Below are 15597 nucleotides of genomic sequence, written 5' to 3' on the forward strand. Positions count from 1 at the left end.
ATTTTGATTCTGGTGACCGACAACTTCTTACGGGCAACTCCTCAAACCAAAAATAGCACCGACAAAGCCTCGTTAGCAATTGTAGGTTACCTGCTCCGAGGGATTTCAGTCATTCGATAAAGATGTCTTAATTTAGTTGTAGTTGTTGTTTTTGTGATGTTTGTGATTAAATTTTGAGTTGTTTTATATTTTGAATGTTGTGGCGGTAAATTTTATCTTGGTTGATTTTAGATTTGATTTTGGTTTCAGTTTTGTGGCTATCCTAATAGTTTTAGTTTTTATGCAGGGTGAAATTGTTATTTAGCATGCAAGTTTGTGTTAACATCAAAACTACAGTATGAAAGTACAAGAAAGATGACGCTGTAAACTGTAAAATTGTACCTGACGAGTCTTCTCGTTTTACCACCTGAAACTCAAAATGCATGTGAGAGCACTTTATATAAAGCAGAGAAGTAAGGTTTTAGTGATCTACCCAACCCTAGGTCATATCTTGGTGGGTCCCGATTAATTTGATTAAGGATGATTTTTGTTAAGCAAAACATATTATGTTTAGTAGACCTCCGAGATATCCAACAAATCTGGAGAAAGAAGCAGGCCCATGCTTCCCTCTCACCGCTTGGTGAAAAGTCTCAAGATCATTTTTAAACTTATTATGTTGCTTAATAACCCATCCTGTATATCCCTTTATTGCTCACTGAATATTTATGTCTCAATTATCCCTATGAGTAGGGAAATTATCACTTATAATTTAATTTGAGGATTATGTTGGTGAAAACCCTTAAAGGGGCGAGTTAGTGTTATTAAAACACTTTGCCAACTTCTTAATCTTGGATTGTAGTGTTTTTAAAGATGTTCAAATTTATAAATTATGTGGGTGAAAACCCTTAAAGAGACAAGTTAGTGTTATCAAAGACATTTAGCCAATTTTAATTTGGTCTTCTAGTGTTTTAAAGATGTTCAATTTTAATTATGTTCACTTTTCTAATCCTCATTTAATCATATTTGATTTAGCCTAGGTCACTACTGAGCCCTTAAGGTTTTGGTGGATATCTTAGTTATTTTTAAAAGAGATTAAAATTTTAAGTGATGATGATTCATTTTTGAAAGTCATTTGAAGATCAAATAGGGGTATTAGATTAGTGAGTTATTAACTTTCAAAGTCATACCCCTAAGTCTAAGATCAATTAATTTAATAGACTTTCAAATTTTAATAATTTAAGGAAATTACAAATTTATCATTTAATTAACAAAAGTGTGATTGGTTTCTACTAATTAATCCTCCTTTTGGTTTCGGACCAAGGCAAAGCCTAATCTCTTGATTTTTTTACTGGAGGTAGACTTAGACCAGAGAAGCATTGAGACCAAATTTCATGATTTATTAACTTATATTTGAATTTTAAGAATTATTTTAAATTCTGTAAGCTTCAAAATTCAATATCTTCAATTAGAAAATCAGGAAAAATATTCTAATTATTCCTAAGTGCTTAGAAAACAATTTAGAACATTTTAATGAATTTTATTATTTTAGTAATTTTGATTATTTTTTAATTATTTAAATATTAAAAATAGGCTTGAAAATGGAAATTTTATTTTAATTTCAAATTTATTTTTAAAAAATTCCTATGATCACAGAGAACTCTAAAAAACCAATTTTTATAATTTCTTGAGTTATATTTTAATTATTAAAAATCATTTTAGTACCAAAAATGTCATTTAACTTGAAAAATCAATTTGAGTTATTAAATCAGCTCAAAATATTTTGAATTTTTTTATGGGGAGTTCTTTGGACTTTGAATCTTAGCGGAGATTAAAAATCAAGTCATTTAGATGTTTGTATTACCCAAAATTAATTTTCTTTATGTTTTAGGGTTGGTGGAAATTAGGTGCATTCTTAATGACTTAACTCATGAAATATTTTTCAAAGGGCTCTCTGGTCATAACACACCTTCCAAAATTTTCTTAGAATTTTCTAAGCAACATGCTAATTATTATGAATAATTTATGCAAATAATATACATAAATTTAAAAAATATGGATCTCTGTCTAGAGATCTCCTCTGACTTTGAAAAACTCAAGAAATGTTTCATAAGACAGAGGCAACAACATGCCAAAATTTCAAGATAATGGTGAAATGTCTATATGCATGGAGAATCAAAAGACTCAAAATAATGTTTAATTAATTAAAAATAAAGCATGCATCAAATGGACTTCAAATTATTTCCACATTGTTTTCCTCTGTTCATTGAGCAAGAGGGTATTTTTATTTTTTTTTATGACTTTTCTACACCAAGATATGAATTTTAACAGCACGATCATCTTCAACAGCAAGAGGGTCTACAAAAACATATCTTTCCTAAGAATTAAATAGCAATCCATAGGATTTTGGGGTTGTTTTTTTATGCAACATAAATCCTCAATTTATCTTTAGGTCTTTGTATAGCTCTGCTATGCAATCTAAGCCCTAACCCGCTTAATTCCGAGGTTGTCGTTTGTCACGACCTAAATCCTCATATCTTCTAGGATATTTGTGTGATCGTTTCACACAAATGTAAGCCCTAATTAATAAAATTGGCAGGATGAAACATTCAATAATTCTAATCTCCAAAATTGAATCTAAATAGTAGGGTAGCTTGGGAAGTCACTGAGGTTCTCTTCCGGATCTGTGACATCCCCTAGTTCTTTCTCCTTTGGACTCTATATAAAATATTCCAAACTTGAGACATTCTCCTTTCACACCTCTTTGTCCGACCTCGTTGAAAATTCCTAATCCTTTGACCTTTTTGAAGACAATATTCCCTGATTTTTATCGAAAGTTTTCTTAGGCGACTTCGGTTATCTAAGATGTAATTAACCATAGGGGCTTGCCCTTATAAGAAGCATTCCCGAACCCAGCTTAATATAAATCCTATTTAATTCTTCATATTAAATAGGAGAAATTGTTGGTCAACATAAAAATGGTTTCACAGACTTAAACGAATGTCATACAATCTTTAGTTTATTTTATCGAGCCTTCACCAATAAGTAATGTATCTATTCTTTGGGATAGGTGCACTACTTGCGGTATTAGGCTCGCTTATTTACACTACTGAGGATATGAGATCGGTTCAATCTTGTATTTCTAAAAATTTAAAATACTATTTTTTCTAAATTATATATGTATTAAATTAAATTAAAACGTGTGTTGGGATATCCATCCTAGCAGCCGAAAACTTAACAACTCCTCAACTTTTTAGTGCCAAAAACGATATTGCACTTTAATAGAAGGTATTTTTGCATTGTTTTGATTATAGGTGCAAGAAATAGAGTTTTGTGAAAATGAAGAAAAAAATTGTGTAATTTGGAGTCAAATCGAGCAAAGAAGTAAATTCTGATCTGACGCATTTTGATATGTCTTTCTATGCTTAATCTCCTTTACATTTAACACTTTTTTTTTTTAATAAAGTTACACTTTAAAGAAATGTTATTTTTATTTTTATCTTGTATGTATAACACTTGGAGAGGATTGCAGCTGAAATGGGACAAAATGGAGCAAAACTGGGGTGCTGCTAGCAGGGGTGGCGTGTAGCCCAAGATTATGGCGCCATAGTGCCAGTCACAACTAGAAATAGGTGTCATAGTGTCGCTTCTGGTGCCATAGTGTCAGAGATGGTTTTGGACGGCTTCTAGATGCCCCAAGGAGATATAAGGTACCTTTTGGGACTTGGGAAGGCCCCTTTTAGCTTTTGAAACTCTTGGAACCTCTAAGAATGTTGAGAGGTCATAGATAGGAGTAGAAATGTAGATTTTTACCTTCTCAAGAGAGATTGGTGAGGGATTTTGAGAGGTATCTAAAAGGATTTGTAGGAACTTTGTGTGGATCCATAGGAGACTTTGTTGGAGGGATTTTTTTCTTTATTTCGGAGGAAAAAGCTAAGTATTGTGTTCTTAATTATCTTTAATTTTTGTAAGCACTTTTTTAGTGAAATTGCTTTGATTTAAATGAAGTTTTCTGTTATGCTTTCTCCATGCTTAGTGAGTAGTTTTCCTTACTCTTTCTTCTTGTGGTGAGATTTAATCATGCGTGGGATTAGAATGATTTGAAGATTTTCTTTTTATTTTAAAAAATTGTGATTGTATTTTCATAGATTCTTTGTGGACTTTGCAAACTGATCACTTGTGAGGTTAAAATCTGTTGTGACACATAATGACACGGGAGGGCTATGATTTCACCAACTAGTGAGTAACGCACTTACCTATGGATAGAGCCATCACAATCATCCGAGGGGAAGTGCAAATAGATAGGGAGATAAGTTTTAATGGGTGTAGAATTGATGTTTCTAGGGTGACAGACTAGATTCTTTTATAAATTCGGTTTGGAGTTTGGATTTAAGGGTCTCTACTAGGTCCTATAGAGTGGGTAATATGGAAGTGAGAGACCAGAATCTACTCAGCACAACTACACAAGCTGGAAAAAAATTTAGGCTAGTCGATGTTCTTTGCATGCACCGAAAGGGGATAAAAAATAGTATGCTCCTATTTGTCACAATACCACAGTTTACTATTTAAACAGTTAACTCCTACACTGTATATGATCTCATCGTAAGGAGAAAGGGATTTTAATTTTTTAAGATATTTCAAAATTTAATCGATCTTCTTAGATTTGGTTTTTATTTAAATTAGTTAACTTTAATTTTATTGTAAATTAGTAAATTTAGGAAAACCAAACTTTTCATAAATTCTAAACTAAGATCTGATATTAGTAGATTAGAATTAGCCTAAGGGAATTCTTACCTCGCTTCCCAGTGGGATCAATACTGGGGTCTTAAAAGAAAATCTTATATTACTTGAAACGATACGTATACTTGCATAGTACCCCCTAGTGTGAAATTATTTAATAAATTTCCTAACATTTTGATTTTGCACACTAGCTGCTAAATATAAATTGAATCAAGTTTTTGACCATCTTTTCGAAGCTAAATTACCGTGTAATTGATGGTCGGGTCAAGTTTTTGGCGTCATTGTCGGGGACTTGACTTGCATTAGTATGTAGCACTAGGTTCGTAATAAGTTTTGGCACCGTTGTTTGGGACGCTACGGTAAAAAATTTAGGAGAATTTTAGTTGAACTTGTAAGACTTAGATTTAGAAATTATAATATTATTATATATATATATAATTATTGTGTGTTTATTTTCTAAAAAAATCCAAAATACTAAAAATATTTTTGATATCTGTCATATTAATTAAGTCTTTAGATTTGTATGTGTAGTTCAGGAGCTGCAGACCTTAGATTATACGACTCGAATTTAGAGAGACCTTTTTAAGAGGATTATGAATCAGAATAGACTCCCTGAATTTAATGTAAAAATGGCAGATCAACAAAATAATGAATATTCAGTTTTGAATTATAATGCTAGTAGCTTCGAAAGAGTAAACCTCAAAAGGGCAGTGAATTTTCAAGAAGAAATGCTTACTATTTTAACTTTTCAAATTACATATATTTTGAGAACGTTAGATCAATATATAAGCAGTTATCCTCAAGGACCCCCAATTATTGAGGAAAATTCATTGAGGCTAACTCTTTTGAAACTAGTCATGAGATATACAATCTTTATCTGATTATTACAACCCAGATTGGGAAAATCATTTGAACAATCATTTGAAATTTAAATGAAATAAAAATTTTGGAGGAGAAAACCAATTGTGAGAAGATAATCAATTTATTCAGATATGTGATTGGAATAATCAAGGCAATTTTACTATTGAACTTTCTTTTCCTCATAGATTTAACTTCAATCCACAAAATGAGGAAAATGAGTTATTAGAAGAGGTTGTTATTCAAATGGAGAATCAGTTGGAGAATCAAGGAGCCACAATAAGGAAAATAGAAAACCAACCGGGGCAGATTATTAACTCAATTAGCAATCATCCTCGATTTAGCTTCAACCCATAAAATAAGGAGTTATTGTTAGAAGAGGTTGTTATTCAAATGGATAGTCAGTTGTAAAGTCAAAGGATCGCAATTAGGAATATAGAAAACTAACTAGAGAATATTATTAATTCAATTAACAACTATCCTTCAAAGATTTTACTTAGTGACTCTGAGAAAAACCTTGTAGAGAAAAATAGTGAGCAATATAAAGGTATCCAACTAAGTGGTGGAAGAGAATGGAAGGATATGTTTCAAATAAAAGTTGAGTTGAAAACACTGGAAAAGGATATTCAAAGACCAATGGAAGAAGTTCTTAAGAAATTAGAAAAACCTATTTTGTCAACCAAGATAAATATAGAAAAATCACCTCCACCATTTCTTCAGCCCCAAGGGGGAAGAATTAGAAGATAACTTAAGATAGAAGAGTAATGTAGTAGAATTTGATCCAAAATCTGAATCATATAGAGAGAATTCAATCCAAAATTTAGGAGATCTTGAATTTACATATAGAGAACCATTTCTTATAAATTTTAAGGATGAAATTAATATGCAAATTGAGAAAATTATTAGAAGAATATTGGATCTAGAAAGAAACATAAAGAAAAAAAATTTTAATCAATATGAAAAGGAAAGACTGAAAGAAAAATTGAACTTCAAGGATTTTGTAAGAATTCTTGAATCTGAAAAGATTGGGCAACTGATCAAGGATTACTTAAATGAAATTTTAATTCGGGAGAAACCCTTTGTCGAGCTGGCGACGTTAAACCAACCACTTTATGGGAGGCAACCCATAGTTATCTGTGTGTTTTGATTTAGTATGCTTGAGAGTCATGATTGTTAGTATTGTATGGTGTTTGCTTTAGTGTTGATTGATCTGCTTGATTAATGATTGGTGGATGTTTGGATTATTAATGATTTGATTTAATCTTCGTTTGTCATGAGGGAGGTGATTCCTTAACTTCTTATTATGGCTAGACTTGTTTATGCTCTCTTGAAGTAGTTGGATTGGCGAGTCTACTATGACTCTGGTCTTAACTGGACTTGGGTTTTACAGGAGACCTTTTGAGTTTGGACAGTGACAATTCTATCTCAATTTTATTACTTCCTTTCTATGGCTTTATATTCATTTGGTATGAGTTATGAACCAACTTGATGAACAACATTTGGATGATCTTACACTATCTTTATCCTGTTAGAGGTGCTTAATTAATGGGATAAAGTGATGTCTGAGATTGGTGTTCACGACCAACCTTAACAGGGATAATCTTGTCAACGAGGTTAAACATATAAAATTCATGGAAGTCACTTAATATATTAGTGTAGTGATTCCGTTAGAAATTGGAGGTAAAATAGTGAGATGCGATGAGTTAAAGGAAGAATTGACCTTTTTTGTTATGTGTGTTTGTGTTTGTATTACAATAATTTAGATGACATAGAGAACACTTATATATATATTCTTATGCTGATACCCTGTTCTACTAATTAAATTTTTCTTTAGTCAATTTCATTCTAACATATTTAGTTTAGATTTACTTTGTATTGCACATTGTTCTGTTCTAAGTATATTTGCAAATGTATTGATAGACATTTGTGGTAGATTTCACTTATGGGCTGTGATTTTTCTTTCTTCTTATATTTTCTATAATAAATGCTATACATCTTAAAAATCAAGCTAAAGGGGAGGAAGAAAAATAAATTTCAAAGTTAGTGATACTGCCTTTTAGTTTAATATTATTGAAAGCATGTTTTAGGCTAGATTTACTTTCTCTTGCAGTCATTATATCATGATTATGCATGTATATGAATTTGATAGGATGTTATAGTAGCTAGTAGATTCAACTTTTACTTTTTCTTCATGCTACATTTTATGGAATTGACTGTAAAAATATTTAAAATTTTAAGTTTAGGGGTGGGAGAAGGAAAATCTTTCAAACTTAACTTTACTTGTCCTCAGTAGCCAGTATTTATTTTGATATCATTTTTAAAATGACTTAAGATATGTGGTGTTATCTTTAGGTTACTATAACTTTAATTATATGAATGTTAGAAAAAAACTTAGTTGGGATTCTATGTGATGAAACTGTTTTAGAGTTAAGATATTTTGTAGGAAACATTAGAAAAATCATTTTGTTATTTATGGATGAAGGAAGCAGAAAATTTGAAAAGCTAAGATTCTTAGATTTATACTTAATGAGAATTGAGCCCTTATTAAAACCTTTTTTAAACTAATACTTGCACTTTTAAAAAATGAGGGAAAGTTTTGAGTTTTGAAATTTGGAAAGAGGATAGTGAAATTCAAAACTATTAAAAATTATCCAGATATAGTAATCCTCACATAAAAAAAATGGATTGAAAATGATTCTGAATGAAAAAGAAAAGCAAAAAAAAAAAAGGAGAGATATAAGTGAAGAGAAGCTTGAAGAGAAACCTAATCAAAAATTGGTTTCACTTGAATTTTTTTAAATGAAAAAACTTAGAAACAATCCTAAGCTTATTCTTATTTCAAAAAAGAATTGATCAAATCGGTATAAATAAGGTGTTTAAATTATGTTTTTAAACCTTCTTTGAATCTTTTGTTTGACAAATTTCAATAACTTTTGAAGTAAACAAAAAATCAAGTCCCTAAGTTCAATATGAGATATTGTTACACACTAGTCCTAGGTTGATTTGCTAGAATTTCTCCAAAGTTACACTATAACATTTCTGAGATAAAATTATAGGAAAATCTACTGAAACCCACTATCTCAAATCAACAAATTTGGTTTTTGAAATTATAGTGTAACTTGAGAACAAATAACGTTTAAGTTTGGGGAAATTGATTCACCTTAAAATTACATGTTTTAAATATATATTTAATTCACATTTTATGCTCATTTTTAATAATATTGCACTTTAATGGAAGGTATTTTGCATGTTTTTTATTACAGGTGCAAGAAATGGAGTTTTAGCGAAAATGGAGCAAAAATATTGTAATTTGGAGTCAAATCGAGCAAGGAAGAAAGTTTCGATCTGACACATTTTGATATGACCTTCTATGCTTAATCTACTTTACAATTAACACATGTTTTTAAATGAAATTACACTTTAAAAAAATATTGTTTTCATGTTTATCTTGTCGGTATAACACTTGGAGCATATTAGAGCTAAAACGGAGTGAAACAAAGCGAAATAGGGGTGTTGCTAGCAGGGGTTGCGCTAGCGCCGATCAGGACTATAAATAGGCACCATAGCGTCGATTCTAGCGCCATAGCATTGGAGAAGGTTTTGGACGACTTTTAGACGGCCCAAGGAGATATAAGGCACCTTTTGGGACTTGGGAAGGCACCTTTTGGCTTTTCAAACTCTTGGAACTTCCTAGAACATCCAGAGGTAGTAGATGGGAGTAGGAATGTAGATTTCTACCTTTTTTGAAGAGATTGGTGAGGGATTTTGAGAGATATCTGAAAGGAATTGTAGGAACTTTGTGTGGATCAGCATAAGACTTTGTTAGAGGGATTTTCATCTTTCTTTCAGAGGAAAAAACTAGGTTTTGTGTTCTTCATTATCTTTAATTGTTGTAAATATTTTTCTAGTGATTTTTTTTTTATTTAACTGAAGTTTTCTGTTGTGCTTTCTTCATGTTTAGTGAGTAGTTTTTCTTACTATTTCTCCTTCTGATGAGATATAATCATGTGTGGGATGAAAATGATAAGAAGATTTTTTTTATTTTAATAAATTGTGATGGTATTTTCACCGATTCTTCATGGACTTTACAAACTGATCACTTGTGAGGTTAAATTCTGTTGTGAAACATAATGACCCGGGAGGGCTATGATTTTCACCAACTAGTGAGTACCATACTTAACTTTGGATAGAGCCATCACAACTGTCCGAGGGGAAGTGCAAATAGATAGGGAGATAAGTTTTGATGGGTGTAGAATTGATGTTTCTAGGGTGACAGACTAGATTTTTTTATCAATTCGTTTTGGAGTTTGGATATAAGGGTCCCTAGTAGGTCTTATAGAGAGGGCACAGTGGTTAATGTGGAAGTGAGTGACCAGAATCTACTCAGCACTACTACACAAGCTGAAACAAACTTTAGGCTAACTGATGTTCTTTGCATGCACCGAGAGAGGGTAAAGAATACATATGTTCTTATTTGTCACAATACCACATTTTAATCTTTAAACACTTAATTCCTACACTGTTTATGACCCTATCGCAAGGGAAAAAGGATTTCAATTATTTAATATCTTTCCAGAATTTAACCACACTCCTTAGATTTGGTTTTTATTTAAATTAGTTAACTTTAGTTTTATGGTAAATTAGTAAATTTAGGAAAACTAAACTTTACAAAAATTATAAACTAAGAACTGATAGTAGTAGACTAGAATTATCCTTAGGGAATTTTTACATAACTTTTCAGTGGGATCGATACTGGGGTCAACTTTTCAGTGGGATCGATACTGGGGACTTAAAAGAAAATCCTATATTACTTGAAACTATAGTACCCCTAGTGTGTAAACAATTTTCTAAATTTAAGAAAATTTTGATTTTGCACAGTAGCCGCTAAATATAAATTGGGTCAAGTTTTTGGTCATCTTTTGGAAGTTAAATTACTGTGTAATTGCGGGTCATGTCAAGTTTTTGTTCTGTTGCACGGGACTTGACTTGCATTAGAGTGTAACACTAGAGCGTATCAAATGTGAATTTTGAAGCAATAAAAAACCAAAGTCAAATATGCTTAACTAGTGTGACCACACATAGTTCGGGCATGACCACGCGATGCCCCAGATAGTCATGCCAGGATCGAGTGTGACCACACCACTGTATCGAAAAGTTAGGTGTGATTACGTCGGGTTTGGGTGTGACCATGCCACCGAAGTTGCATTCGCATTTGAAAATAATTACGTTGTTAAAAAGGGGCCACAATTATAAAAACTCATTCTAGGGCACGAATAGAGCATCTTGGGCGTCTGGATTTGGAGAGAAGTTTTGGAGCTTGGATCTTTCCCTTAGGGTTCTTTTTCCTTACTTGAAGTTGGAGGCCTTAATAGCTTTTTTCTTTCTTCTTTCTCTTCTTTTTTATTTTCTTTGAGAGATCATTATATGAGAGGGACATCACCTGTTGTTCTGGAGAGGACAATTTGTTCTTATAAGTTTTACATTTTTGTCTTTCTGATACAGGTTAGCGCATTCTCGTGGTCTTTCTTGTATGTTTTACCCATAATATTTTTCAAGACTGCATGTATCATGATGTTGCTTAACTTTTTGTTTTCATTTGCTTTTGATCTGACCAATTAAGATGTTAAAATATTTTGTAATCTAAGACTTGCCTGTCGCATGGTGGAACAATAAGTTAACATCTAAAACCTAGTAGAATAAACAGATTCTAGATATGGATTTGCATCGGAAGAATTCTAAGAAATACCAATGGGTTAAGCGAAACTAAATGGGTTTCTAATTCTTCTTATAACCTAGACATAGGCTAAGGAGAAAACTTTATCTCCGGTTGACAACTATCATGTAAGAGGACATTTAGAAAAACCACAAACCACCACTACACCAAGTCACAGAGGCACGGACCTCATCTCTCATGATGAACATTAAGCTTTTCAGCTTTCTATTATATGCTTTTCGAGATAGTGTTTTTGTTTTCTGTTTGTTGTTTAGAATTATAGGATTTCAGGATTTTATTGTGATCATGCCAAGGTTTTTAGAGTTAATAAATTAGAGCTTTTTATGTCGGAAGATTTCTTAGCCCTTTCCTCATGGGATTGACATGTGGACTCTTAATCAGCATATTAATTTACATGTATAATTATGTGATTGACGAACTTACCTCACAACAACTTTTTGGTCACCATACAAAGTGCACACACATTGTACAATCCATTGTCATTTCCCTCACCCTCACTCCAAACATCGTCATCCTCTTTTAAATAAGAATTTGTCACTATTTCGGACAACTTCTGTATTTTTGTCCACTCAGAAGAAATCAAATGAGCCTTCTCCAAATGAATAGGACCATAATGGATTCCTATGAGTTCCTCGATCATCTTGTTCTGCCTCACCCTTCTTTGTAAGTTCTTGCAGACCCAACGCTCATGGCACATAAGGCTTGCCAGAGTACTTAAAGCTTGCCAAGCCAACACATGCATGTGAGCCACTTCTAATGAAAGTTCAATCTGGCCGAGTCTTGAGAAACTCGCAGCCACGAACTAAGACGCAAGGATAGGGTTTAAAATGGAAGCATCCCAAGGGACAGAATGGTTCTGTGAGTTCTATTCCTTCTTCAAGTCAATTCGAGCAAACTGACCCCCTCAGCTTATCATTACCTTTGATTCTCAGATATGTAAATACATAAGAATTGAGTGGTATGCATGTAAATCTTTAATTTTTTTAGGAGATATTGGAGTAAAGTCTACACAGTTCAAAGCAGAACACTTAATAAAAAAATATTGATCATGTTATGTTTAATCCAATTCAAAGATATGAACAGAAAACCACAAAATAAAAATTAAGTGGCAATTACAGTCATAACACACAATTCTAATGTATTTACATATCCAATACCTAAACATTCATATTTACATGTATAACTCTCAAAACTTTAATATCATGGACATCAAAAATACCACCACCACCATTATAAACATTTTAAAAGTGAAATGTATATAGTTTTACGACACAACCGTGTTATAAGTGTAAATATCAAATTTTAGAAGTGAGATATGTAAAATACATAAGAATTGTGTGTGCAAATTTTTCAAAAATGAAACCAAGACAACCTTGCACTGAAGCGACAAGGATCCTGAAATGCAGAGAATTCAATTGAGGTGCAAGGAACCAACATGGGAGAACACAGAATATGGTTGGGGAAAGTTATAGGATGGGTAATGGGAGTGGGAGGAGTGATGTCGGCTGAAATCAAGCGTGAATGTCAGCCGGACAGCGAGCCGAAAGATGCAAATAACAGATTTCTGCAGTCAACAATTCGGAGAGGAAAGAAAATTTTGGATTTTCCAGAAGAAATCACCACCTCGATAAAATTAGATTACAATCACATCATTTGATAGAAGTAAAATGATACAACACTCTAATAGAGGAAACAGGGAGAAAAAAATCTTCAATTAACACAAAACAAAGCAAAACTCTGCACAATCAAGCTCTAAGCAACATACTTAACTAAGACATCAATTAAGCCAGAATTCTGGTTAAATATTGGATGCATGTAGGTTGCTAGAATTGAGAGCATGGGATTGGAAGAGGGAGTTAGGCCTGCTATGTCACCTGGAGTTCGTCGGCAGCTTGCTAGAGACAATGGGGCTATTGGATGCAAGTAGGATTTAGTAAATCCTGTTAATCCACATTTATTAATTCCTGACATGGTTAAATTTTGAAAAATGTCTGGAATGAAAAATGTTAAACCTTGTTAAATTTTGTGAAACTTTTTGGTAATTTGTTTCAGGATTTAAGTTTGTTGCTTCAGATATGAGATGCAAAGTTTAGGATTTGAAATGAGACTGGTCTTGGAAAAGTTTTCCATGGTGATGGCAGGGAAACTTATCACTAATTATTCCTTATTTGATGCAACACATCTTAAGTTTGCTCATGTAAATGAATTGAAATATCTGCAGTTAAAGGTGATCTCCTACTCCCAATTCCATTCCTTTTATAGTTGTTTTTTACTTTTATTTTGTATCATCTGTCAATCTCCTATCAAAGAACTCAAAAACGAAGATGATCAAATATTTAGATTGCATTTCGCAAAACAGGAAACTAAGCAACTAAAATAGCCAAAGAAGAAACGGCAAAGTAATCAAGAAGAAGAAGAAAAAAGCTTACTAGTCATTGCCTATCATATGAACATTTCTTTTCCAGAGCATATACTTCAATCAAACAGTCGTTTAATTTTCTAAAACCAAACTCTAAAACCAAAGGGAAAAAAACAAGATAGGTAAAACCATAAACCCTAAAGTATTTTTCTAAAACCAAATTCTCAGAAATCGCCGTCGTTGAGCCTCCTGCCGATCTCGAATGAGACAAAAGCATCAACACACGCGTACATTATCTGATCCAATGAAAGATAAGCTTTATCCCACCGGCTCATCGTCACATATTTCGGCTTATACATGGAAACCCCCATTACCTCCCAGGCAATCCCGGCGAGCCCCTTCTGCATCATGTCATTTCGCCCCATCACATCTTTCGCGAGATCCCTAAGATCGACTGAATTGGAGACGTCCAAACGTATCTCGTTAGCGAGACGATCGACGTCGGCCTTGACTCCGACCCCTACGAAGGTGAAGCGCGAGTCTGCGAGGAATTCGTGGAGAGAATTGGGGATATAGTCGGCGAAGAGAAGTTGGAATATGAGGCAACGTCGGCCGACGCAAAGCTGCAGTAAGGCAATGGGATTCTGGTGGCGAGAGTAGGAAGGGCGCCATTCGAGATCGATGCCGACGATTAGGCGTGAGAGCCTGCGGCGATGGATTCGGAGGATCTCTGATATCCAGGTATGGACTTTGTCGCCGTAGGACGTCAGCGTCGTCTTGATGTAGTCGGATCCATTGAAGATCACAGTGAAGTCTGTGTTTGAGTGTTTCTCGATCTCTGTCGTCATTTTCTTGCCGGATGGTTTCGCGCTCGCAGGAAATCAGGAGGCCTTGCTTTTGTTGTCTTGCAATAAGAGTGCGTATGGATGATTTAAAAATATTTCAAAATGATTTTTTTTTTTCTTTTAGTGGTAATTGCATGCATAGCATCATAATCATTGCTATTTACAAATCAAGCGACCTCTTTTATCCATTTTTTTTTAATTCTCAATGAAATAATAAAATTCATGCTGAAATCTCAACTCATAATTCTTAATGATTTGATCGTGACAAATGCAAATGCATCAGTTTAATTGTTCAAAAAATCATGTGCGTGCAAAATTTATAAGCAACAATGTTTCAGGTGCTATGTATCTAATTATTCATTTCTTTTAGCATAAGTAGAATCTATCAAAAATTACTAAAATCAATAGTAAATTAGATTTAAATTGAATTCAATAATTTTAATGGAAAAATTAAATTAAAATTTTATCTCATAGTGCATTTATTTAAATTAATATTCAATAATTTTAATATATAAAAAATTGATAATTCAATAATTTTAATGGAAAAATTAAATTAAAATACCTTGAAACACTTTTTTAATATATAAAAAATTGATTTTTTTTTATCTCATAGTGCATCTATTTAAATTAATATTCATATTTATTTTTTAAAAAAACACCAAATCAAGATTCAAGACAATAAATCATATTAACTTACTTACTATTTCATCATACAATAAATTAAATATATCACAATGAGTGATATTTTTATTATTAATTTCCCTCAAAACCATCATATAATTCTCATATGGATCTCATTCAATTTTTACCACATTCAATCTTATCCAAATATACTATAGTTTTTATAAGGTATGTGAGTTGGTTATCTAAAATGAGTTGGTCCTGCCTAACATTTTTATGGGCAATGAAAGCACAAACCCCACAACTCCTTTGGCAATCCAACCCCACCACTCAAAACTCAAGCAATTATCAAGGATATAGCCTTTTTGGTTATATCAAATGGGACATGCCATAATTAACTCCATCCACCACCCAAGGACATCTCTAAGTCTCCAAATTCAAACATACCATTTTTGTCCAATATG

The 15597-nt window shown here is 32.7% G+C and overlaps 1 protein-coding gene across 1 annotated transcript; it reads right to left on the reverse strand.

Annotated features, from left to right (window-relative positions):
• Positions 1–13750: 13750 nt before the first annotated feature.
• On the reverse strand, positions 13751–14561 carry LOC110038267 (Werner Syndrome-like exonuclease). The gene has a single exon (XM_020743052.1). The coding sequence runs from the start codon at positions 14513–14515 to the stop codon at positions 13892–13894; it is 624 nt and encodes a 207-aa protein (XP_020598711.1). The 5' UTR covers positions 14516–14561; the 3' UTR covers positions 13751–13891.
• Positions 14562–15597: the final 1036 nt, after the last annotated feature.

The sequence above is a fragment of the Phalaenopsis equestris genome, unplaced genomic scaffold (assembly GCF_001263595.1).
Source record: "Phalaenopsis equestris unplaced genomic scaffold, ASM126359v1 Scaffold000002, whole genome shotgun sequence".
NCBI lineage: Eukaryota > Viridiplantae > Streptophyta > Magnoliopsida > Asparagales > Orchidaceae > Phalaenopsis > Phalaenopsis equestris.

Excerpts from the sequence above, each read along its gene's own strand:
- LOC110038267 (XM_020743052.1), bottom strand. The coding sequence starts at position 14,515 with ATGACGACAGAGATCGAGAAACACTCAAACACAGACTTCACTGTGATC.